The sequence below is a fragment of the Hippopotamus amphibius genome, chromosome 10 (assembly GCF_030028045.1).
Source record: "Hippopotamus amphibius kiboko isolate mHipAmp2 chromosome 10, mHipAmp2.hap2, whole genome shotgun sequence".
NCBI classification, from domain to species: Eukaryota; Metazoa; Chordata; class Mammalia; order Artiodactyla; family Hippopotamidae; genus Hippopotamus; species Hippopotamus amphibius.
Genome location: NC_080195.1, coordinates 52,440,860 through 52,467,330, shown reverse-complemented (window position 1 = coordinate 52,467,330; position 26,471 = coordinate 52,440,860). Strand labels below are relative to the sequence as shown.

Sequence of the window (26,471 nt, the reverse complement as noted above, 5' to 3'; positions counted from 1 at the left end):
TGGGAAGAGGGTCAGGAGAATCTCAGAAAGCTTGAGAAAAAATATGCTTTATGGAGGCAAATTTGGCAATCTTCAAAAATATTTTAAATGATTGTATTTTATGATTAGCTGCTAGACTCTAGATCCTTCTAGGGTTCCTAGAGAAATTCATATATGGGCATAATAAGACCAGTATTAGATGTTTGTTACAGCATTATTATGTGTAATCAAAAAATTAGAAGCAATCTAAATGTCACTTTGAGAAGATAGCTTAAATTGTTGTAGAGTCCTACAATGGAAGAATGAAATTATGTCTATATATATCAGCATGGCCAGATTCCCAAAACAAAGCTGAATAAAAAAGCAAGTAACAGAATATTTTAGTAAAATATCATGTATGTAGTTATTAAATTAAAAATAATACTATATCTTGTTTATGTATAGTTTTTTCCTAGCTTTATTTAGACATAATTGACATGTAACATTATATAAGTTTAAGATGTACTACATGATGATTGGATGCACGTATATATTGCAAAATGATTACCACAGTAAGGTTAGTTAATACATCCATCACCTCACTTATTTACTCTGTATGTGTGTGTGTTTGTGTGTGTGTATGTATGTTAAGAACAGTTAAGATTCACTTTTAGCAACTTTCAGTATACAGTACAGTTTTGTTAACTGTAGTCACCATGCTGTACATTAGATTTCCAGAATTTATTCATCTTATAACTGGAAGTTTGTACTGTTTGACCACTTTCACCCATTTCTCCCACCCCCTTGCCACTGGCAACCACTAGTGTACTCTCTGTTTCTATGAATACAGTTTTTTAGATTCCAGATATAATGAGATCATACAGTATTTGTCTTTTTCTGTCTTATTTTGCTTAGCCTAATGCCCTTAAATTTCACCCATGTTTGTCACAAATGGCAGGAGTCTCTTCTTTTTTGTGACTGAAGAAAAAGAGAATTTATTTATCATCAGTTATTTATCCATTCATCTGCTGATAGACACTTCAGCTGTTTCCATGTCTTGGGTATTGTAAATAATGCTGCAGTGAACATGGGGGTGCAGGTACCTCTTTGATGTAGTGATTTCATTTCCTTCAGATATGTACCCAGAAGTGAAATTGCTGGATCATATGATAGTTCTATTTTTAATTTTTTGAGGGACATCTATGGAACTCTTATGGAACTATTTTCTATAATGACTGTACCAATTTACATTGTCACAAACAATGCACAAGGGTTCCCTTTTCTCCACATCCTTGCCAACATTTGTAATCTCTTGTCTTTTTTTTTTCCAAGATAAGAAGTAAATTTATTAATATCCTTTGTACAGAGGTTGAAGGAAAATGGGGCATGAAGAGAATGATCATGTCCCAGGTCTCAGGTGAGTTCCTGGGACAGGCCACCAAGTGAAGGTCCTTGGCTTTGCACAGGAAAGAATTAAACCATAATAAAATGAGAGTAGAGATACACATTCCTTAGGCAGAATGTGGTCCATCTCGGAAGGGGAGAGAGGCTTCTGCTGTCTTTTTGATAATAGCCATTCTAACAGGTATGAGGGGATATCTCATTGTAGTTTTGATTTGCAATTCCCTGATGGTTGGTGGTGTTGAGCACCTTTTCATGTACCTGTTAGCCATCTGTGTATCTTTTTTGGGAAAATGTCTATTCAGGTCTTTTGCCCATTTTAAAGTCACATTGTTTTTTGTTTGAGCTGTATGTGTTCTAATGTATTTAGAATATAATCCCTTATCAGATATATGGTTTGCAAATGTTTTTGCCCATTTCATGGGTAGCTTTTTCATTGTGTTGTTTCTTTTGCTGTGTAGAAGCTTTTTAGTTTGATGTAGTCCAGTGTGTTTATTTTTGCTTTTGTTGCTTGTGCTTTTGGTGTCATATCCAAAATATCATTGCCAAGACCAATATCAAGGAGCCTTTTCCTTATGTTTTCTTGTAAGAGTTTTACATTTAACTCCTTAATCCATTTCAAGTTAATTTTTGTGACTAATGTAAGATAGGAGTCCACTTTCATTCTTTTGCATGTGAATACCCAGTTTTTCCAGCTCCATTTACTGACGAGACTGTCTTTTCCCTATGGACTATTTTTGACTACCTTGTCAAATATTAGTTGACTACATATGCATGGGTTAATTTCTGGGCTTTTTATTCTGTTCCATTGCTCTATGTGTCTGTTTTTATACCAGTACTATACTGTTCTGATTACTGTAGCTTTGTAATATAGTTTGAAATCAGGAAGTGTATTCTTCCAGTTGTGTTCTTTCTTAACATTTCTTTGGCTATTTGGGGCCTTTTATGGTTCCATATGAACTTTAGGATTTTTTTCTATTTCTGTGAAAAACTGGAATCTTGAGAGGGATCTATCTATGGATGGCTTTGGGTAGTAGGGGCATTTTAACAATATTAGTTCTTCCAATCCATGAACATGGGACATTTTTTTTACTTGTGTGTTCTTCAGTTTTTATCATCAGTGTTTTAATAGTTTTCATTGTACAGATCTTTCACCTCCTTGGTTAAATTTATTCCTAAGAATTTTGTTTTTGATATATTGTAAATGGAATAGTTTTATTTCTTTTTTAGATAGTTTATTATTAGTGTGTATAAATACAGCTGATTTTTGTATATTGATTTTGTATCCTTCAACTTTATTTATTCTAACAATTTTTTGATAGAGTCTTTAGAGTTTTCTATATATAAGATCATGTCATCTGCAAGCAGAGACAGTTTTACTTCTTCCTTTCTGATTTCTGATTTGCATGCCTTTTTCTTTCTTTCCTTCCTTCCTTCTTCCTTCCTTCCTTCCTTCCTTCCTTCTTTCTTTCTTTCTTTTTTTTTTTTTTTTTGCCTGATTTCTCTGGCTAGGTCTTCCAGTACTGTGTTAAATAGGAGTGGTGAGAGTGTGCACCCTTTTCTTGTCCCTGCTCTTAGAGGAAAAGCTTTGAGCCTTTCACTGTTGAGTACGATATTAGCTGTGGGCTTGTCTGTATAGTTCATTTTTGTTTCATATTTGTTTTTATTAGAGAGGAATATAGTGTAGTACATAAGACCATAAGGGTTAGATTGCCATGTGCAAATTCTGAGTTTCTCACTTACTAACTGTGACCTTCTGCAAGTTATTTTGATATTTCTTTGTATTTCAAAATATGGATTTTTCCAATATAAGACATTCCAAGATGTGATTATTTCATAATCACCTAATATCGTCAAATACTTTCTAGCATCTTACATGCAACTAAAATGTCTTCTGACTGAATTGCTAACAAGAGAGTGCAGGACACAGATAATAAACTCTGAGGCACATCTGGAGGTATATCCTAATATCATGCCATGCTGTCATAACCCTTGAATTTAAAGAGGACAGGAACTGAAAGGGAGTAAATTAAATACTGGTAGGCACATGAGTTTCTGTATTTCTTTTCTCTCTCTCTTTTTTTTTTTTTGTCTGTGTATTTCTAAAGTGTTCTGCTTCATCCTCCAGGTCGAGGTCTCCCGGCTGGACAAGCTGAGGTAGAGATGATAGAGCGTGCCCGGGAGAAGCGTGCTTGGGAAGCCACTCTCCCCCCTCTGAGTGACACCTCCCAGTTTGAGAAGCGGAGGAGGATGATGAATGCCATGGAGAGGAAGGAGTGGGCCTTCAGAGAGCAGGAGATTGAAAAGTAGGTTCTCAATCACCCAGACAGTTGCTCCTGCACTGATGGGATTACTGTTAATACTTTTAACCTATAGAGCATTTTCCCAAATGTATGGGTTTAAAGGCAATCCTTAACCTGTAGAGTTAGGAAACTGGGCTTCCGGAGCAATAGCTTTCTAATTTTCTCTCCACTAATATAAAAATGTATAAAGCCTTCTTTGTGTGTGAAGTTCGCTGTGGAACCCAGATTTGAACAATTCCTCAAGGCATCTCTGATTCTTCTCTTCCCTTTTCTCTTTAGGATCTTATCTAGACTGTCACAGAATCCCACTGCTTCTGCAAAAACTGTCCCTTTCTGTTCATTCCCAGTGCCACAGTCCCTAGACTTTGACCCTCTTCCTATCCATCAAACAGCCTCCTGGCTGACCCTGTCTCTGTTCCCTCTGGTACTGGACTCACAGTCAGGACACCTTGGGTTCTAGCTACAGCTAATGAGGCATTTTCTGTGTAAAGGACAAACTGTGGAATTTTTCAATTAAGCGATGAGCTCAGTGCATCCGTAACAATATGCTGCGGTATTTCCGGTTGAATTTTCAGTCATTTTAACTGGTGTATTTTCAGTAGTGAGGTTGTCTCTGGAAATACATAGACATGAGGAGGGCTGAAAAATTACAGCCACCTAGCAAGAAGGAGAAGAGGGGAAGCTGTGGAGGGGTCCTGTGTTCCGTGCTGTGCTGAGGCACTTCGTCGCTCACAGCCGTGCCACCAGGCCCCTGACAGTGTGCTTACAGACGAGACAGTTAGGGGCCAAGAGAGTTACAGACTCATTGCGGTGCTGAATTCAAAATATGTTTATGTTTTGGCAACACCTTCTGATTAACCCTGAATGCAGACTGTGATGTTTGGTAAAAGCTTGTAATTTAATAGGAAATAGTGTTTGGGGCAACATAAGTGGCAGGTACCCGATCCTGTTTGCAGAAATTTAAATTTATCGCTACGATGTGAAGGGAATATTCTTATCATGAGGACATTAAAAGTATTAAAAATGTATCTGGTCAGAATGAAGACATTACCTGAGAAAGTGAGTACTTTGGTTAAACTGAGGTTAATTTTAATAAACATATTTTGAGTTCCTCCTCAGGACTAGAAATAGGAAACTGCTTTGCCCTGACAGAGTTCCTTAGGGTCCATTGGAACAGGGGTCGAGGGGTGGGAAGCAGAGGAAGGGGGGTAGGGATGGAGTAAAAGACCTTCAGACCAGGAACTCTCAGGCGGCATCTTCAGCTGCTGTGCTGCTCTATGCACAAAGAGCTAGGGGAACCCAGGCAGGAGAACAGTTAGTTCTGTTTGAGGTAGGTGGATACTTGGGAAAACTACTGAGATGATGTAGCTTCTGAGCCATATGCTGAAGGGTGAGTAACAAGCTATCGGGTAGATATTGGTGATGGTGATGGTGATGAAATCCATAGAGCAGCCAGCACTTAGAGAGTGCTTATTTTGTGCCGCAGCTCAGTTCTAAGCCAGTAGTTCTCGGAGTGTGGTCCACAGACGAGCAGCATCAGCACTTAGCTGGGAACGTGTTAGAAACGCAGATTCTTGGGCTGCATCCCAGACCTACTGAATCAGGGGACGGGGCACAGCAGTTTGTGTCATAGAAGTCCTCCAGGTTATGTGTTGTATGCGCAAGTTTGAACTACTATTCTAGCACATTGTGTACATTAACTCATTTAACATTCACAACAACCTTAGGGGATGGGTACTATTACTACGTCCATTTTATGACTGAAGAGATAGAGGTAAGTGATGAAGTTGAGAACTGAACCTAGGATTTCCAGCTCTAGAAAGAAAGGGGACTGTGGGCATGTGCTTATTTTTAAAAACGCCCATCTCTCCGGATTTGCTTGTCTCTGTTTCCCCACCCTCCCATGTGTATTCACTTTGAGACCCTCCACCAGTATGACATGTTTGCTCTGTCTCTGGTCCTCTTGAGCAGAACATTCAGCTCTCTCTGCTGAGGCTGCACTTCTTCCTTATCAGTGTGGCAAACCTCAACCCTTGTTTATCCTCAAGCGCTGAGTTAATGGCTCCTGTAAGGAGGCCTTCCCCACCCCCCCCTTCCCTTTGATCAACTGGAAATAGCGCTAGAAGAAGTGCTCTGCCAGTTATTCCCCCACAGGGGCCTTTTCGTTCTTCTGGCCTGGTGTTTATCTCCCCGTGTTGTAAACGTTGGTTTATGTGCCTACTCCAGTAGAGCAGTGCTTCTTGAGACAATGCATTTAAGCTTTTTTTAAAATAAATAAATAAATTTATTTATTTATTTATTGGCCGTGTTGGGTCTTCATTGCTGCTGCGTGGGCTTTCTCTAGTTGTGGTGAGTGGGGGCTACTCTCTTGTGGTGCGCAGGCTTCTCAGTGCAGTGGCTCCTCTTTTGCAAAGCACAAGCTCTAGATGCACAGGCTTCCGTAGTTGTGGCACGTGGGCTCAGTAGTTGTGGTGCATGGACTTAGTTGCTGTGAGGCATGTGTGATCTTCCCTGACCAGGGCTTGAACCCGTGTCCCCTGCATTGGCAGGCAGATTCTTAAGCACAGCGCCACCAGGGAAGCCCGGTGCATTTTATCTTGTTCACCATTGTTTGTAACCTGCCTGGCATATAGTGAGCCCTTAATAAGTATTTGACAAATGAGTTACTGAATAAATTACTGTGTGAATTTTTAAGTAAGAGTGAAATGTTCAAATCTCCATTTTAGAAAGGAAAATCTTGACCCCTATGTTGAACGAAGACTGGAAGGAGGAGAGACTAGACTAACAACTAGAGTCCAAGTCAGGAGAGAGATGACAAAAACAAGAGCTAGGGAACTGATGTAAGAAGCATTTTAGAGAAGGAGACATTAGAAGAGGGAAGAAGATGTAAGAGAAGGGGTAGATTTCTGGGGGAATAGAATGAATGGGTGTTTTGTTGTTTTTTGTTTTATTTTGGTTTTTTTGAGGTTGTCAGAGGATAGTTGGAGATTCAAGTAGACAGAAGTTCTGGTTCAGAAACATCTGGGCTGAAGTTACATATTTTGAAGTCATATGTATACATAAGCAAGGTAGTCCTGGGAGAACTAGGTGAAGGTGAGGGGAAGGGAAGCGAAGAGGAAATATATGTGTCAGAGGCTGGCGTTTTCACATTCACCACTTGAGGCAGCATGCCACAGCCACGTTTGCTCTCACTCCTCCTATTACTTAGCCCTCCAGCAATACCCGTCCACCTGGAACTGTGCACAAGCATTTTGCTGTTCACTTAGGCCCATCTGCCTAGACAGCCCTTTTTAACCCCACCTACCTGCCAAACTCTTTTTTGTTCTTCAGAATTACACTCATACATATCCCTCTTATATAGAGACTCACTGTCGAGTTGCCACCCCAAACCCCCAGTTCATTTGTCACATTTACACCAGAGTGGTCTTTTTAAGATACATGCATGTGATGCCAGCCCAAAGAGGAGATCCTGTTTATGGCAAGTGTTCCCTTTCTCTGCAGTAGAGCACCCTATCTGAGAGACCATAGACTTCTTGTTTTCTTTAAGCTCTTTATTGGAATATGTTTGCTTTACACTCTTGTACCAGTTTTTGAGGTACACCAAAGTGAATCAGCTATATTTATACATATATCCCCATATCCCCTTTATGTTTTGTGATTTATTTGAAGACTGCAGGAGATTCGCCTGGAAGTTCTCAAAGAGCTGCTGAAGAAGCGTGACCAGAATCAAAATGACGTGAACATGGCGCGCTTGAATGCCCAGTGGTCTAAACTACAGGAGGCGAAGGAGGCAAAGTTGGCACAGATTCAACGCACACATGTGTCAGGTGATGGTGCAGTAGAAACCATGAAGAGAATGGAAAAGTTGGCTCTGCTTTGGGTCTTTGCCCAAACCTGAGTTAACGATGATATAATTCTGTTTTGGTCCTAGTGTTGTTAAACAGGTAAGGCACGGGAGATTAGTTATTTCTCAAAAGTAGAGTTGGACTTCCTGGGTGGCGCAGTGATAAAGAATCCGCCTGCCAATGCAGGGGACACAGGTTCGAGGCCTGCCCTGGGAAGATTCCACATGCCATGGAGCAACTAAGCCCGTGCGCCACAACTATTGAGCCTGTGCTCTAGAACCCATGAGCCACAACTACTGAGCACATGTGCCGCGACTACTGAAGCCCACGCGCCTAGGGCCCGTGCTCCACAACAAGAGAAGCCACTACAACAAGGAGCCTGCGCACCACAATGAAGGGTAGCCCCTGCTCGCAGCAACTAGAGAAAGCCCACATGCAGCAACGAAGACCCAACGCAGCCAATAAATAATAAAATAAAATAAAATAAAATAAAATAAAATAAAATAAAATAAAATAAAATAAAATAAAATAAAAAAAGAATTGCTGAGCAAAGTTGTTTATAAAAAAAAAAAAGTAGAGTCGAAGAAAATTCCTCACTAAGAAAATCAAGCAATGATGTTCTAACAGGTTGTCAAGTTATTGATCTTAATGGGGTGTGTGTGTGTGTGTGTGTGTGTGTGTGTGTGTCTTGGGCTCCCCATATTCATGGGCTGAGGCCCTGGGTAGAGAGCCCTGTTTCTTAACCATTTTTTCATTGTTTCCCACTAAAAGAGGCATTCAGACATCTTTTTTCCTACTCATCTCCCTCCCATGAAATTTTAATACCACAGGTATACTGTATATCTGTTTATGTACTGTAAATATATCTGTACTTTATACATAAAAAGAGGAGTTAGTAGAGGATTAAGAATAAATAAAACATTTTAATTAAAATTTAAATTAAACAATTTTAACTTACTAGCATTTAACTTTATAGCTATATTTGCTGAGTAACTTTTATATATTTATTTACTTGTAAAAATTATAATGCATCAATTATATATGCAAATTAGCAATTTATGTACATAATAGCAATGTAGCACATTAAAGAATTATTCAAAATTATTTTCCTAGCAAAATAATTACAAAAATTAATTCCTTAAAAATTATTTTTAGTGAACTTTTAACTTTTTCTTGATGTGAGAAAATAACTTTTAACTAGCTGCTACATATGCATTTCGATACTATCAACACTTTTTCTTCCAGTAGTTGACATAACTAGTGATGAGTTGACTTACTTTTTTTTTTTTTTCACTCCTTCTGTCCCCTCTCTCTTGTCCTCTGGGATCAGCTCACAAATAAACTACCTGCACACATGCCTTTGTCTCAGGTTCTACCTTTGGGGGAACCCAGGCTAAGAGACAACTCAAATGTCACTTCCTCGGGGGAGACCTTCAAGGACCCCCCGCCTCCAGATAAGTCAGGTTCCTGTTATCTGCTCTCACTGTTATATGCCCCTGAATTTGTGTGTGTGTGTGAGAAAATGACTTTTCACTTAACTAGCTGCTAGGTATACATTCAGATATTGTCAACAGTTTTTTCTTTTCAGTACTTGGTATAACCAATGATGGGTTGACTAATTTTTGTAAATAACTAATAAAATGTAAACTGGTTTTATTTAGCTATGAAATCCCAAGTCACACACAAAAACACTGGAGATCAAATATAAATAACATTTAAAAGGCAGCAGTGGCACATACAGCCACCTCTTGCAATATAACTTCAAAATCTCACAGTGTGGTTATACACCCATTGAGACTGCATGATGTAGAGCCTTCAGAAGGCAATGCATTGGGACTTCGCTGGTGGTCCAGTGGTTAAGACTTTGCCTTCCAATGCAGGGGGTGCAGGTTCGATCCCTGGTCAGGGAGCTAAGATCCCACATGCCTTGCAGCCAAAAAACCAAAACATAAAACAGAAACAATATTGTAACAAATTCAGTAGAGACTTAAAAAAATAATGGCCCACATAAAAAAAAAATCTTTAAAAAAGGAGGAGGGGTTGGGTCTGTGATAGGATTGAAAGAAAAGGAGCAGGTGGAGGTAGTAAGCCTGACTCCTTAGATGAGTAAACTCCTATTGTGCCCAGCTCAGACTGGCAAACAATTCTGAAATCTATAAGCTTGGATATATTCTTTTTTTTGTGTTTTTTTGTTTTTTTTGTTTTTATTCTTTTTAGGCTTGGATATATTCTGATTTATTCTGGTGTTAGCCAAGATAGAAGAGATTTTTGAAGAACCTGTAATCTTCCTTCCCTTTTAATTATTCTCTTGAGAGAATAATTCAGTCTCTATAGAACATGTATTTTTCATTTACCTTGAGTTTCTTTCATTCATTTAACAAACTTTTATTGAATACCTCTTTCTGGCCCAGAGTTTGAAATGCAGTTATAAAAGATTTTTGATGAGTACCAGTTGAGTACACTAGCTGATTCAGCTTCTGTCTTATTATAGTCTGGCCACGCAGATGTCAGATCTATGGTTTAAGTGTTATATTCTGGCCGCAGCGAGTGATCGTGATGAAATTTATTCAGTTCAGTAGCCTCCCTGTGAAAGAAACTACAACTGGCTTAACTTAGTCTGCATTTGGATCATTCAGAAAAATATTTTGGCGATAGTCATGGAAGTGTGTTTTATTTTAGCAATCAGAAAACTTATAGGAAAGGGGAAGAATGTAGAAGGGAAGTTGGAGAGAAGAAATATCATCAAGGATTATTCTGATTATGCATCACAGGTCTATGGACCTCTATCTCGCCTTGGTCGTTTTCCAGACAACAACTCAGAGGACTTTGTAGTAAAAAACCACTATCTCAACACCTATGAAGGTAAGCAATTCACCATAATTACAAGTCAAGTATAAGAGGGTTATCTTAGCAATATAAATATATAACGTATCACAGTTTAGATGAGAAGCTAACCAAAAATAGAATATTTGCAAGAAACAGCAATTACATGTTTAGTATTATTAATAATATGATTTCATAGAAACCAATAAAAACTGCTGAGACCCAAATAAATACATGGATACACTATGCAACAAGGAGTACAGTCAGTGAACTACTAAACATTGAAACATGTTTAATGTCACTAAAATCAAAGTTATGCAAAAATGAAACAGAAAAAGCTTTCATACCAGGTTTATGAAGCAAACAAGAAATATACGAGTACAGTGAAATAGGCTCTTTATGGAGAAATGCCAGAAAACTAGTGGGCACGGGGATGGGTAACCAGAAGGTACATTAATGGAGAGGGTTTTCTGTGTTATGAAGTCCAAGAGAGGCTTATTTAAATTATTTAAATTTCATTTGAGAGGTTGGAGTATCACATGGCCAAGATCATGGGTTGATGATCACACAACTGAACTTGCACCTCTGGCTGGGCATCTCCAGAGCTGAATGTGATAACCTAGTGTACATCCACTTTGGAATGGTGGTGCCAAGTATCTTATGATTATTAATTTTCTGTATTATTGTGGAATGTATTGCTTTTTTGTAGGGCAGTGTTTTCATTTTAGAATGCATTTCTTAAAACCTAAGTCATCGACAGTATAAGTTAATTGTACAGAAATTTTCTTTATGTTTCAGGGACAATTCAATTATATGAGATACACCTTATCAACAATTCTAAATGAAACCACTTGGCAAACAGCTACTAAAATTAACAATACGCTTTCAAATGATATATTTAACCACCAGATACTAAACACGTACTTCCTTCCCGCAGGGTTAGTCGAACTTGAGTCATGTCTCCCAGATTTTGTGACACAACCCCGAATCAGACCTCCAAAACCAAAAGTCACTACCACCAAAGATGGTTTTCTAAAGAGGGCTGCGAGGATGGACCATGAGTTGGCAGAGGTTCATAAGGTATAGTTCTTATCTGGAAGACAAGATGCTTCTAGTGTGACTTTTGCAGAGATACACTACACTCCCAAAATTGCACTTTGTCTCGGGCAGCAGTGTCCAGTGGTTCTGAACACACAAGCCTGTATTCTTTCCTCTCTGGACTTTTCTGGCAGTTACCTGTACTGTGCTGTGCTGGTCAGTGTTCTTCCCCCTCATTTCAAACTGTAGGAAAACCTCTTAGAGGTTATTCTCCTCATGTTTAGAAGTCACGCTACTTTCTAAAAGTGGTTCTGACTTTGGATCTACACAATAAAATGTGACACAACATTGAGGTGTAACCAGTTTCTAGAGTTCAGGATTACTGTTGATTTTAATAGTGTAATAGGCCTCATATTCTCCCTTTTAGGTTTGTTACCAGGGCATCATGAAGAAAGGGAGTGGTATACAGCATCCTTCTCATCTAATTTAAACTCAGCTAAATGAGAACGTTTGATGGTCATCTCCCATGAGCCAACCATATAGCTTCATCCATCAGCTTGGCTTTCTCTTTTGTTTATTGGACTATAGGTGTTCAGACTTGGATACATTTGAATCTGTATTCAAATATACTCAATCTTTAGCCTGCATCAGAATCACCTGGAGGGCTTGTTAAAACACGTGTTGCTGGGCCCCACCCCCAACGTTTCTGATTCAGTAGGGGTGAGGCTGGCATATTTGTATTTTTTGCAAGTTTCTAAGTGATGCTGGTGCTGCAGGAACCACACTTTGAGACTCACAGATTTATGACATACCCTCATCACTGGTCCATTCATGTTTGTTTGTTCAGTTACTAATAGCATAAAGCTTCATGGGAGCCCACACTCAAGAAAAAAAATTAGGACCTTGACAGTAATTTACGTATATCTATGTGGTTCTTTCCCACCTCATCTCCTGTCTCCATTTACCAATTCTGAATTCTATGTTCATCATTTTCTCACACTCTGTAAGATTTTTTTGTAGGTTTTCTTTTTTTAATTAAAAAAAATTTTTTTTTGGCTCTGTTGGGACTTAGTTGTGGCACGTGGGATCTTCCATCGTGGCACACGGGCTCCAGAGTGCGTGAGCTCAGTAGTTGTGGCATGCAGGATCGCTAATTGTGGCACAGGGGCTCCAGAGTGCATGGGCTCTGCAGTTGCGGCAGGCAGGCTCTCTAGTTGTGGCATGTGGGCTTAGTTGCCCCGCAGCATGTGGGATCTTAGTTCCTCGGCCAGGGATTGAACCTTCATTCCCTGCATTGAAAGGTGGATTCTTAACCATTGGACCACCAGGGAAGTCCCCTGTAGATATTCTTTATTAGAGTATGGAAGTTTCTTTTTATTCCTAATTTACTGAAGCTTTTAATCATAAGTTTATGTTGATTTTTATCAAATGTTTTGTCTGCATCTATTGAGATAATTATATATTTTTTCTTTAAAAAATTATTATTGTAATAAGGAACATTTATAGTTTTTTACAAATATTAATCTGTCCTCACATACTTAGTATGAACATAACTTGGTCAGGGTGTATTGCTTTTAATACGTTGTTGAATTTGATTTACTGATATTTTGTTCAGAATTTTGATTCTATATTATGAATGAAATGGCCTTATTTTTCTTTCTCAGTTTGACTCTCTGTGGCATTGGTGTCAGAGTTATACAGGTCTTATAGAATGAACTGGGGAGTATTCCTTCTTTCCTACTTTGAAAAGAGTTTAAATAAGTTTGAGATGATCTGTTTGTTCAGTTTGGTAGAATATTCATACAAAATTACCTGAGATGAATGTTTTCTTCATGGGAAAAATTTTAAGCACTCCTTCAATTTCCTTACAACTCATAGAACTTTCTGCATTGTTTTGGTAAATTATATATTCTTTACAAATTCTGTTTCACCTAACTTTTCAGATTTTTTTTGCATATGGTTGTTGATAGTATTATTGATAGTTTAAAATCGTTTTAGTGTTTATCTATAATCATGTCCATTCTTTTCATTCATAATATTATTTATTTGTGCTTTAACTCTTTTTCCTTAATCAGTTTTAGTGGAGGCTTGTTTATTTTCTTGGTATTTTTTTCAAACATTGAACTTCTGATTCTGATTTTCTCTATTATGTGTATTTTTTTCAGTTGTATTAATTCCAACTCATATTTTTTTTTATCTTTCTTTCTACTTTCTTTGGGTTTGTTTTGTGATTCTTTTCCTAACTTAAAATAGACATGTAGCTCATTAATTTTCAGGCACTCATTGGTTTTGTATAATATTTAAAGCTAACCATTTCCTTCAAAACGAAATAGTCCCAGTTCCTCCCTGCTGTCCCTGTGACATTGCTGTCATTCATTTCACTGCTACATATGCTATAATCACCTAATACATTTTTACTATCATTGCTTTAACATTTATCCTTTAGATCAATTAAAAATAAGAAAAAATATTTTATTTTACCTTTATTTATTCCATCTTTTTCACTCTTCCTTTCTTACATAGATCCAGGTTTCTGACCCATGTCATTTTTCTCCTGCCTGAAAAACTTATTTTACCATTTATTAGAGGGCGGGTCTGCTGGAAACGAACTCCTTCAGTTTTTGTTTGTCTTAGGAAGTTTTATGAATCCTTTTCTTTTCTTGAGATATAATTCAGGTACCATAAAGTTAACCCTTGTAAAGTATACAGTTCAGTTATTTTTAGCATACTTACAAGATTGTTCTATCATCAACACTGTCTAATTCCGGAACATTCTCATCATCCCCAAAAGAAACCCCACACCCATGAGCGGTCACTCCCAATTACCCTCTTCCCCCTACCACCTGGCAACCACCAACTTACTTTCTTTTCATGGCTTTGCCTGTTCTGTGCATTTCGTGTAAATGGAATCATACAGCATAAGGCCTTTTGTGTTTGGCTTCTTTCATGTAGCATAACGTTTTCAGAGTTCATCCATGTTTGAGTATGTCTCAGTACCTCCTTACTTTTCATGGCTGTACAATATTCCATTGTGTGGATATACCACATTTTCTTTATCTGCACATCATTTGATGGAAATTTGAGTTGTTTCTACTTTTTGTCTATTTTTGTGTAAATAATGCTGATATGCATATTCACGTATGCATTTTTGTATGGACATGTATTTTAGTTCTCTTGGGTCTATACCTAGGAGTAATTTCTGCATCACGTGGTAACTCTATATGATACTTTTTAAAGAACTACCATGTTAAAATTGGTTGCACGATTTTACATTCCCTCCAGCAATGTATGAGGGTTCCACTTTCTCCACAGCTTTTCCATCTTTCTTATTATAGCCATCCTAGAATGTGTGTGGTGGTATATCATTGTGGTTTTGCTTGCATTTGTCTAATAATTAATGAGTTTTGGTATCTTTTTGTGTGCCTGTTGGTTATTTGTATATCTTTTTTGGAGAAATGTCTATTCAGATACTTTGCTTATTTTTAAATTGGGTTTCTTTTTATTGTTTATCATAAACATTACTTTCATTGTTTTTATTGTTGAGTTGTCAGAATCTTTATGTATTCTAGAGACTAGACCCTTATCAGATACATGATTTGTAAAATTCTCTCCCATTCTGTGGGCTTTTTACAATGTTGATAGTATTCTTTGAAACACAAAGTTTTTAACTTCGATCTCTTTACTTCTGGATAGTGATTTTACTGTACACAGAATTCTGGGTTGGTGACTTTCTTCTTTCTGCGCTTCAAAGATTTCACTTCACTCTCTTCTCGTGTGCGTGGTTTCTGGCTGGGAGCCCACTCTAATTCTTATCTCTTTTCCTCAGTAGTTAAGGTATATTTTTCCTTTAGCTTCTTTCAAATTTTTCTCTCTTATTTTTGCCTTTCTTCAATTTAAATACCATATGCCTGCGCTGGGGTTTTTGTTGTTTTTCAAGGTATGTATCTTGCTTAGTGTTTTCTAAACTTTCTGAATCTGTGGTTTGGTGTTTGTTACTAATTTTGGAAAGTTTTCAACCATTATTACTTTAAATATTTCTCTCTTTTTTTTGCTCTTTTTTTAAAATTAATTAATTAATTTATTTATTGGCTGTGTGGGGTCTTCGTTGCTGCACATGGGCTTTCTCTAGTTGTGGTGAGTGGGGGCTACTCTTCATTGTGGTGCATGGACTCCTCATTGCGGTGACTTCTCTTGTTGCAGAGCATGGGCTCTAGGCGTGTGGGCTTCAGCAGTTGTGGCACACGGGCTTAATAGTTGTGGCACACAGGTTTAGTTGTTCCACGGCATGTGGGCTCTTCCTGGAGCAGGGATCGAACCTGTGTCCCCTGCATTGTCAGGTGGATTCTTAACCACTGCACCACCTAGGAAGTCCCTTTTTGCTCTTTTTTTAAACTTTTTATTTTATATTGGAATATAGTTGATTGACAATGTAGTGATAGTTTCAGGTGTACAGCAAAGTGATCGTTATAAATATACATGTATCTATTCTTTTTCAAATTCTTTTCCCATTTAGGTTGTTACATAATTGAGCAGAGTTCCCTGTGTTATATAGTAGGTCCTTTTTGGTTAGCCATTTTAAATATAGCAGTACATACATGGTTTTTTTTTTGTTTGTTTGTTTTTGGCTGCGCTGAGCGGCATGCGGGATCTTAGTTCCCTGACCAGGGATCAAATCCACACCCCCTGCAGTGGGAGCATGGAGTCCTAACCACTGGACCTCCAGGGAAGTCCTTACTTTAAATATTTCTTTGCTGCTTCTCTCTTTCTTCTCTCTCTGGTACGGTTACACATATTATATTTTTTGATGTTGTCTCACAGATTTGGATGTTTTGTTCTGTTTCTGTTTTTTTCTTTTTGCAATTCAATTTGGAAAATTTTTTATTGGCCTGTCTTCAAGTTCCTTGATTCTTTCCTTGCCTGTGTCAAGTCTGCTCATGAGCCCATTGAAGGCATTCTTTGTTTCTTTTACTGTGTTTTTGATTTCTAGCCTTTTCTTTTGATTCCTTGTTAGAGTTTCTACCTCTGTTTATGTTACTCACCTGTTCTTGCATGTTGCCTACTTTTTCCGTTAGTGCCGTTAACATATCAATCATAGTTATTTTAAATTCTCTGTCTGATAACTCCAACATCTGTCATGTCCGAACTGGTTCTGACGATTGCTTGTCTCTTCAGACTGTGTTTTTTCTTGCCTTTGGAATGCCTTTTAATTTTTTTCTTGATAGCCTGACCTCTGTTATCAGATAATAGGAACTGAGATAAATAGTCTGTAGTGTGGATTTATATTAATCTAGCTAGGAGTCAGGCTGTGTTTAGTGTTTGTTGTAGCTAATGGTATCAGAGCATTCACACTCTTTTACTGTTCTTGTTTTTATCTCCCCTCTTTGCTTTGGTATGAGATACCATTATATGGAGTTCAGAATGTTAGTTTAAATTGAAGAGAGTCACTAAATATCAGATTTCTGTCCAGGCAATGTAGCTTCTTAATCTTATGGTTACATTATTTTGAGAATCCAGAATGATAGAAATATGAAGGTACAGCTGGCATAAGGTTTTTTTTTTTTTTTAAATATTTTATGAGATGTCATAATAATCATGGAGGAGAAATATTTAGAACAGTAAAAAAGAATTTTCACAGTACAATATTTTCAGACTATTCTTGGTAGAAGTTTAGGTTGGAATATATTTTTGATGCCTTGTCAAATTTCTTATGTCATAAAGTAGACTATAAGAGTGTACCAATCAGTCCTTTCTTCTATTTAGGAAAACTGTGGGTTAAACTCAGTTGCCTAAGCTGTTAAGTTTGTCTTTTGAACATATTAAAATATATCGTTTGAGAAGACCATTTCCCTAGTAGTCTCATATTCATTCATATTCTCTTTCTCTCTCTCTCTCTGAGTTTTATCCTCAAGGCAATTATGAGATTGAGAAATTCTCAAATAGTTTGTTGGCTTTATTATGCTTTTTATTGCACTTCTTGACCAAACATTTTTCTTTTAATAATGAAAACTGAATGATTTTTCTTCAAAATCTGAATTGTTGTTTTCTCTTTCTTGTATTTAGAATGTATTTATTGACTGGGAAATATGTCCACATAGTTCAAAATTCATGAGTGACACAAAGAGTATTAACCGAAATTTTTACATTCCATTCCTGTTTCCCACCTGTGCAGTTCTTTCTTTAGAGGCAACCAGTGTTTTTTGTTTCATACCTATCCTTCCAAAGGTATTTTATATAAGCAAATATATGTGTATGTGTAAATATATGTATGGATAAGTGTATATATTTACAAATATGTGTAAACAAATATATGTAAAGGCATATAAGTATTTTTTTAAAAATTTTTTACACAAATGTTCATATATAATACACACTGTTCTGCCTGTGCTTTTTTAACTTAATATATGTTAGAGATTATTCCATATCAGTATTACCAAAAAAGTTTTCATGCTATTTTTGCATGATAGATCATTGTATAAACGTACCATATTATATTTAACCAGTCCCCATTTGATGGGTATTTATATTGTTCGCAAATTTTTAGTATTAAAAACAATGCTGCAGTGGGTAGCCTTGTTTGCATATAATTTAGTACATATAATATCCAGAAGAAAATTCCTAGACATGGAATAAATAAATATAATAATAATAAATAATAAATAAGTAAATATATGTGCATTTATAATTTTAATGAATAGTACCAAATTTTATTAAATTATGTAGTAATTTCTGCAATGTGTGAGAGTGCCTTGTTTTCCCAAATCCTTACAAACATAATCTGTTATAAATGATTGGTTTTAAAATGGTTTCATGTGGTATTATTCAGGGCATTTCACTCAAGAGATACATGAGTTAAGAACTGTCAATTATAGCTGATCCTTGAACAACGTGAGGACTTGGGGTGCTGACCCCCCTGCTGACACCTCCCACTTAAAATTTTTTTTTTAATTGGAGTATAGTTGCTTTATAATGTTAGTTTCTGATGTACAATGAAGTGAATCACCTGTATGTATACTTATATCCCCACCCTCTTGGACCTCCCTCCCACCCATTCCCCATCCCACCCATCTAGGTCATCACAGAGCACCAAGCTGAGCTGTCTCTGCTATACAACAGGTTCCCATTAGCTATCCATTTTACACATGGTAGTGTATATGTCAATCCTAATCTCCTAATTCATCCCACCCCCTCCCGCAACATGTCCACACACGTCTTCGTCTTTATTCCTGCCCTGCAAATAGGTTCATATGTACCATTTTTCTAGATTCCATGTATATGTGTTAATATTTGATATTTGATTTTCTCTTTCTGATTTATTTCACTCTGTATGACAGATGCTAGGTTCATCCACATCTCTACAAATGACCCAATTTTTTTCCTTTTTATGGCTGAATAATATTCCATTGTATATATGTGCCACATCCCCTTTATCCATTCATCTGTGAACAGACATTTAGGGTGCTTCCATGACCTGGATATTGTAAACAGTGCTGCAGTGAACATTGGGGAACATGTATCCTTTTGAATTATGGTTTTCTCAGGGGATATGCCCAATAGTGGGATTGCTGGGTCATATGGTAGTTCTGTTTTTAGTTTTTAAGGAACCTCCATACTGTTCTCCATAGTGGCTGTATCAATTTACATTCCCACCAAGAGTGCAAGAGGGTTCCCTTTTCTCCACACCCTGTCCAGCATTTATTGTTTGCAGACTTTTTGATAATAGCCATTCTGACAGGTGTGAGGTGGTACCTCGTAGTTTTGATTTGCATTTCTCTAACAATTAGTGATGTTGAGCATCTTTTCATGTGCCTGTTGGCCATCTGTATGTCTTCTTTGGAGAAAAAGTCTATTTAGGTCTTCTGCCCATTTTTGGATTGAGTTGTTTGTTTTTTTGATATTGAGCTGCATGAGCTGTTTGTATATTTTGGAGATTAATCCTTTGTCAGTTGCTTCATTTGCAAATATTTTCTCCCATTCTGAGGGTCGTCTTTTCATCTTGTTTATGGTTTCCTTTACTGTACAAAAGCTTTTAAGTTTAATTAGGTCCCAATTGTTTATTTTTGTTTTTATTTTCACTAGGAGGTGGGTCAAAAAAGATCTTGTTGTGATTTATGTCAAAGAGTATTCAGCCTACATTTTCCTCTAAGAGTTTTATAGTATCTGGTCTTACATTTAGGTCTTTAATCCATTTTGGGTTTATTTTTGTGTATGGTGTTAGGAATTGTTTTAATTTCATTCTTTTACATGCAGCTGTCCAGTTTTCCCTGCACCACTTATTAAAGATACTGTCTTTTCTCCATTGTATATTCTTGCCTCCTTTGGCATAGATTAGGTGACCATAGATGCATGGGTTTATCTCTGGGCTTTCTATCCTTTACCATTGTTCTATATTTCTGTTTTGGTGCCAGTACCATACTGTCTTGATTACTGTAGCATTGCAATATAGTCTGAAGTCAGGGAGCTTGATTCCTTCAGCCAAATTTTTTGTTCTCAAGATTGCTTTGGCTATTTGGGGTCTTTTGTGTTTCCATATAAATTTTATGATTTTTTTGTTCTAATTCTGTGAAAAATGCCATTGGTAATTTACTAGGGATTGCATTGAATCTGTAGATTGCTTTGGGTAGTATAGGCATTTTCACAATATTGATTCTTCCAATCCAAGAACATGGTATATCTCCATCTGTTTGTGTCATCTTTGATTTCTTTCATCAGTGTTTTATAGTTTTCAGAGTAGAGGTCTTTTGCCCCCTTAGGTAGGTTTATTCCTAGGTACTTTATTCTTTTCATTGCAGTGGTAAGTGGGATTGTTTTCTTAATTTCTCTTTCTGATCTTTCATTGTTAGTGTATAGGAGTGCAAGAGATTTCTGTGCATTAATTTTGTATCCTGCAATTTTACCAGATTCATTGATTAGCTCTAGTAGTTTTCTGGTACCATCTTTAGGATTTTCTATGTATAGTATTATGTCATCTGCAAACAGTGACAGTTTTAATTCTTCTTTTCCAATTTGGATTCCTTTTATTTCTTTTGCTTCTCTGATTGCGGTGGCTAGGACTTCCAAAACTATGTTGAATAATAGTGGCAAGACTGGACATCCTTGTCTTCTTCCTGATCTTAGAGGAAATGCTTTCAGTTTTTCACCATTGAGGATGATGTTTGCTTTCGGTTTGTCAAATGTAGGCTTTATTATGTTGAGGTAGGTTCCTTCAGTGCCCATTTTCTGGAGAGTTTTTATCATAAATGTGTGTTGAATTTCTCAAAAGCTTTTTCTGCATCTATTGAGATGAACATATGATTTTTATTCTTTAATTTGTAAATATGATGTATTGCATTGATTGATTTGTATATATTGAAGAATCCTTGCACCCCTGGGATAAATCCCACTTGATCATGGTGTATGATTCTTTTAATGTGTTGTCGGATTCTGTTTGCTCGTATTTTGTTGAGGATGTTTGCATCTGTGTTCATCAGTGATATTGCCCTGTATTTTCTTTTTCTGTGATATCTTTGTGTGGTGTTGGTATCAGGGTGATGGTGGCCTCATAGAATGAGTTTGGAAGTGTTCCTTTATCTGCAGTTTTTTGGAAGAGTTTGAGAAGGATAGGTGTTAGCTCTTCTCTAAATGTTTGATAGAATTCACCTGTGAAGCCATCTGGTCCTAGACTTTTGTTGGTTGGAAGATTTTAAATCACAGTTTCATTTCATTATTTGTGATTGGTCTGTTTATATTTTCTGTTTCTTCCTGGTTCAGTCTTGGAAGGTTGTACTTTTCTAAGAATTTGTGCATTTCTTCCAGGTTGTCCATTTTATTGGCATGTGATTGCTTGTAGTAGTCTCTTATGATCCTTTTATTTTTGTGGTATCCATTGTAATTTCTCCTTTTTCATTTCTAATTTTATTTATTTGAATCCTCTCCCTTTTTTCCTTGATGAGTCTGGTTAAAGGTTTATCAATTTTGTTTATCTTCTTGAAGAACGAACTTTTAGCTTTATTGATCTTTGCTATTGTTTTCTTCATTTCTATTTCATTTATTTCTGCTCTGCTCTTTATTATTTCTTTCCTCCTACTTACTTTGGGGTTTTTTTTGTTCTTCTTTCTCTAGTTGTTTTAGGTGTAAGGTTACATTGTTTATTTGAGATTTTTCTTGTTTCTTGAGATGAGATTGAATTGCTATAAAGTTGCCTCTTAGAATTGCTTTTGCTGCATCCCATAGGTTTTGGGTTGTCATGTTTTCATTGTCATTTGTTTCTGTATACTTTTTGACTTCCTCTTTGATTTATTCAGTGATCTCTTGGTTATTTAGTAGCGTATTGTTTAGACTCCATGTGTTAGTGTTTTTTACAGGTTTCTTTTCCTGTAATTGATTTCTAATCTCAGAGCATTGAGGTCAGAAAAGATGCTTGATACGATTTCAGTTTTCTTAAATTTTCTTAGGCTCAATTTGTAACCCAAGATGTGATCTATCCTGGAGAGTGTTCCACGTGCACTTGAGAAGAAAGTGTATTCTGCTGCTTTCAGGTGGAATGTCCTATAAATATCAGTTAAGTCTATCTGGTCTAGTGTGTCATTTAAAGCTTGTGTTTCCTTATTCATTTTCTGTCTGGATAATCTGTCCATTGATGTAACTGGGGTTTAAAGTCTCCTGCTATTATTGTGTTAGTGTCAATTTCCCCTTTTATGGCTGTTAGCATTTGCCTCATATATTGAAGTGCTCCTGTGTTGGGTACATAAATATTTATAATTGTTATATCTTCTTGGATTGATCCCTTGATCATTACATAGTGTCCTTCCTTGTCTCTTGTAACAGTCTTTATTTTAGAGTCTGTTTTATCTGATATGAGCATTGCTACTCCAGCTTTCTTTTGATTTCCATTTGCATGGAATATCTTTTTCCATCCCTTCACTTTCAGTCTGAATGTGTCCCTAGGTCTGAAGTGGGTCTCTGATAGATAGCATATATATGGGTCTTGTTTTTGTATCCATTCAGCCAGTCTGTGTCTTTTAGTTGCAGTATTTAGTCCATTTACATTCAAGGTAATATCAATATGTATGTTCCTGTTGCCATTTTCTTAATTATTTTGCATTTGTTTTTGTGGGTCTTTTTCTTCTCTTGTGTTTCCTGCCTAGAGCACTTCCTTTAGCATTTGTTGTAAAGCTGGTTTGTTGGTGCTGAATTCTCTTAGCTTTAGCTTGTCTATAAAGCTTTTGATTTCTCTGTCGAATCTGAATGAAATCCTTGCTAGACAGAGTAATCTTGGTTGTAGGTTTTTCCCTTTCATCACTTTAAATATATCCTGCCACACCCCTCTGGCCTGCAGAGTTTCTGCTGAAAAATCAGCTGATAACCTTATGAGGATTCCCTTGTATATTATTTGTTGCTTTTCCTTTGCTGCTTTTAAATTTTTTTCTTTGAATTTAGTTTTTGTTAGTTTGATTAATATGTGTCTCAGCATCCTTCTCCTTGAGTTTATCCTGTGTGGAACTCTCTGTGCTTCCTGGACTTGGGTGGCTATTTCCTTTCCCACGTTAGGGAAGTTTTCGACTATAATCTCTTCAAATATTTCCTCAGACCCTTTCTCTTTCTCTTCTTCTGGGACCCCTGTAATTTGAATGTTGATGTGTTGTCCCAGAGGTCTCTGAGAGCGTCCTCATTTCTTTTTATTCTTTATTCTGCTCCTTGGAAGTTATTTCCACCATTCTATCTTCCAGCTCATTTACTCGTTCTTCTGCCTCAGTTATTTTGCTATTTATTTCTTCTAGTGTATTTTTTCATTTCAGTTATTGTGTTGTTCATCACTTTGTTTGTTCATTAGTTCTTCTAGGTCCTCATTAAACATTTCTTGTATTTTCTTGAGCCATGCCTCCATTCTATTTACGAGATTTTGGGTCATCTTTACTCTCATTATTCTTAAATCTTTTTCAGGTATGTTGCCTATTTCCTCTTCATTTATTTGGTCTTTTAGGTTTTTACCTTGCTCCTTCATCTCTTAACATGTTTTTTTGTCATCTCATTTTTTTTTAATGGGTGGGATTGTGTTCCTGTCTTGCTGGTTGTTTGGCCTGAGATGTCCAGTACTGGGGTTTGCAGGAAGTTGTGTGGAGCCAGGTCTTGGGACCTCCAGGAGAGCTGACACCAATTAATATTCTCTGAGTCCTGAGGTTCTCTGTTTGTCCAGTGGTTTGGACTCGGCGCTCCTACCACAGGAACTCAGGCCCAACCCTGGCCCGGGAACCAAGACCCTGCAAGCCACGTGGCATGGCAAAAAAAAAGAAAAAAAGGAAAAACAGAACAATAACAAAGAATAAAAAATAAAATGAAATTAGAAAAATTTAAAATATATTTGAAAAAATAAAAATAATAATGAAACCACAACAAAGTAAAACAGAACCATAACAGCAAAAAAAAAAATTAAGGAATGAAAAATAAAATTAATAATCAGAATTAAACAGAAAAGAGAGCCAGAAGAGGCCTTGGTGGGGGGCCTTAGGCCCAGGATCCATGTGGCCAGAAGAGGTCTTAGTAGGGGTGGGGGTCTTTAGGCCCAGGACCCAGAGGGCTGGAAAAGGCTTTAGTGGGATGGAGGGTGGCATGGGGTTTAGGCACAGGTCCTGCATGCCTGGAGGGGGTCCTGGGGGTGGGGTGTTCGGGCCCAGGACCCCAACAGGCTTGCCAGGGCCTGACAGGATGGGGGAGATGCTGGCCACATTCCCCTCTGATCCCCCAGTCCTTCAAAGGTGCCTCTCCATTCCCACCAATCCCCATGCCATGAGTGGGCCCCTCCAAGCGTGGGAACCTTTCCCCTCCCCCAGCTCCCCATCAGGGACACCAGTCCCATCCTGCCTCCACTTTTATCCCCTGCCCCCGACATCCTACATGGTTGTGCATGGATTCCTCCCACCCCCTTAGGTGTCCTAGGTCCCCCACCAGCGCCTTGTAGATGCCGTACTTGTGAGATGAGAACTCTGCATCCTCCTACTCCTCCATCTTGACTCCTGTTTAAAACTTTTGACTCCCCCCAAATCCAACTACTAATAGCCTGTTGTTGACCAGAAGCCTTACTGATAACATAAACAGTCAATTAACACATATTTTATATGTTTTATATACTATATATACAATAAAGCAAGATAGAGAAGGGAAAATATTATTAAGAAAATCATAAGGAAGAGAAAATACATTTACAGTATCGTACTGTATTTATTGATACCTTAAGTCTATGTCGTCTGTTGACAAGATGAATCCTCTGACTAGATGAATCCTCTGTCAGTCAGTACCTCCTACATCAATATTGAATTATTTAGTACAAAATACAGTAAAAGTTATATGTATTACTAACATCAACATCAAAAATGAAAAAATTACACAAAAAAATTATTTTTACTTACACAGGATAATGATTCATGCATTGATAACAAAGAAGCAGCAATATGATTGCTTAATGGTAGCCTAGTGTAATCGGTACAATTTCTTCATGTAGCCTAGCCCATACACTAATGAATGAATTATTAAACTTTAATGGCATATAGCATTAGTCATATTTGTAATACAGATTTGAAAACATTGTTACATTTTTTAAAAGTCACTTACCTGTGGTAATAGGGTGATATGCAGTTTCTCGAATTATGAGAAAGAGGGGGATTTGGTATGGTAATGTATTTCTTTGAAAGCAAAGTTATAAAACAGTAATAAAATTAACACATTATTAGTTTTATATTAAATATCACTCACCTTGTGCCTATGTTTAGATAGGCTATCCACTCCAATACAATCTTTTTTCTTATTAAAGTACAGCTGATTTACATTATTTTATTATTTTCATGTGTACAACACAGTGATTCAAAAGTGTTATGGATTATGCTGTGAAGCTGTTACAAAATCATGGCTATATTTCCCTGTGCTATACAGTATATCCTTGTTGCTTATCTATTTTATACATAGTAGTTTATATCTCTTAATCTCAACCCTACCCTTATCTTGCCCCTCTCCTCTCCCCTCTCCACACTGGTAACCACTAGTTTGTTCTCTGTATCTGTAGATCTGCTTCTGTTTTTTTTTTTTTTTTAAGATTTATTTATTATTTATTGATTTATTTTTATTTTTGGTTGTGTTGGGTCTTCGTTGCTGCATGCAAGCTTTCTCTAGCAGGCTTCTCATTGCGGTGGCTCCTCTTGTTGTGGAGCACCAACTCTAGGGCGTGCGGGCTTCAATAGCTGTGGCACATGGGTTCAGTAGTTGTGGCACATGGGTTCAGTAGTTGTGGCTTGTGGGCTCTAGAGTGCAGGCTAAGTTGTTGTGACAAATGGGCTTAGTTGCTCCACAGCATGTGGAATCTTTGCAGACTAGGGATCAAACCTGTGTCTCCTGCATTGGCAGGTGGATTCTTAACCATGGCACCACCAGAGAAGTCCCCGTTTCTGTTTTGTTATATACATTTGTTTGTTTGAGTTTTGAGATTCTACACATAAGTGATAACATAGTCTTTGTTTTTCTGTCTGACTTATTTTACTGAGCATAATACTGTCTAGGTCCATCCATGTTGTTGCAAATGACAGAACTTTATTCTTTTTTGTGGCTAATATTCCATTGTTGTATACACCACATCTCCTTTATGAATTCATCTGTTGATGGACACATTGGTTGTTTCCATGTCTTGGCAAATATAACATGGGGTACATGCATCTTTTTGAATTAGTATTTTTGTTTTCTTTGGATATATACCCAGGAGTAGAATTTCTGGATCACATAGCAGTTTCTTTCTTTTCTTTTCTTCTTTTCTTTTTTTTTTTTGAGGAACTTCCATACTGTTTTCCAAACTAGCAGCACCAATATACATTCCTACCAACAGTATACAAGGGTTCTCCTTTCTCCATATACTCACCAAAATTTGTAATTTGTGGTCTTTTTGATGATAGCCACAATGACAGGTGTGAGTATGATAGCTACTCTCACTGTGGTTTTGATTTGCATTCTCTGATGATTATCAATATTAAACATCTTTTCATGTGCCTATTGGCCATCTGTATGTATTCTTTGGAAAAGTGTCTATTCAAGTCTTCTGCCCATTTTTTAATCAGGTTGTTTGTTTTTCTGATACTGAATTGTATGA

At 37.1% G+C, this 26,471-nt stretch overlaps 1 protein-coding gene across 4 annotated transcripts in view; it reads left to right on the top strand.

Annotated features, from left to right (window-relative positions):
* Positions 1-26,471, top strand: part of CFAP91 (cilia and flagella associated protein 91) — a 122,758-nt gene that overhangs the window by 46,317 nt on the left and 49,970 nt on the right. For all 4 annotated transcript variants that reach the window (XM_057697567.1, XM_057697570.1, XM_057697569.1 and 1 more), the window contains exons 7-10: positions 3,488-3,665; positions 7,332-7,489; positions 10,187-10,369; positions 11,268-11,410. In XM_057697567.1, coding sequence (XP_057553550.1) covers positions 3,488-3,665; positions 7,332-7,489; positions 10,187-10,369; positions 11,268-11,410 — 662 coding nt within the window. The remainder of the gene's footprint in view (positions 1-3,487; positions 3,666-7,331; positions 7,490-10,186; positions 10,370-11,267; positions 11,411-26,471) is intronic.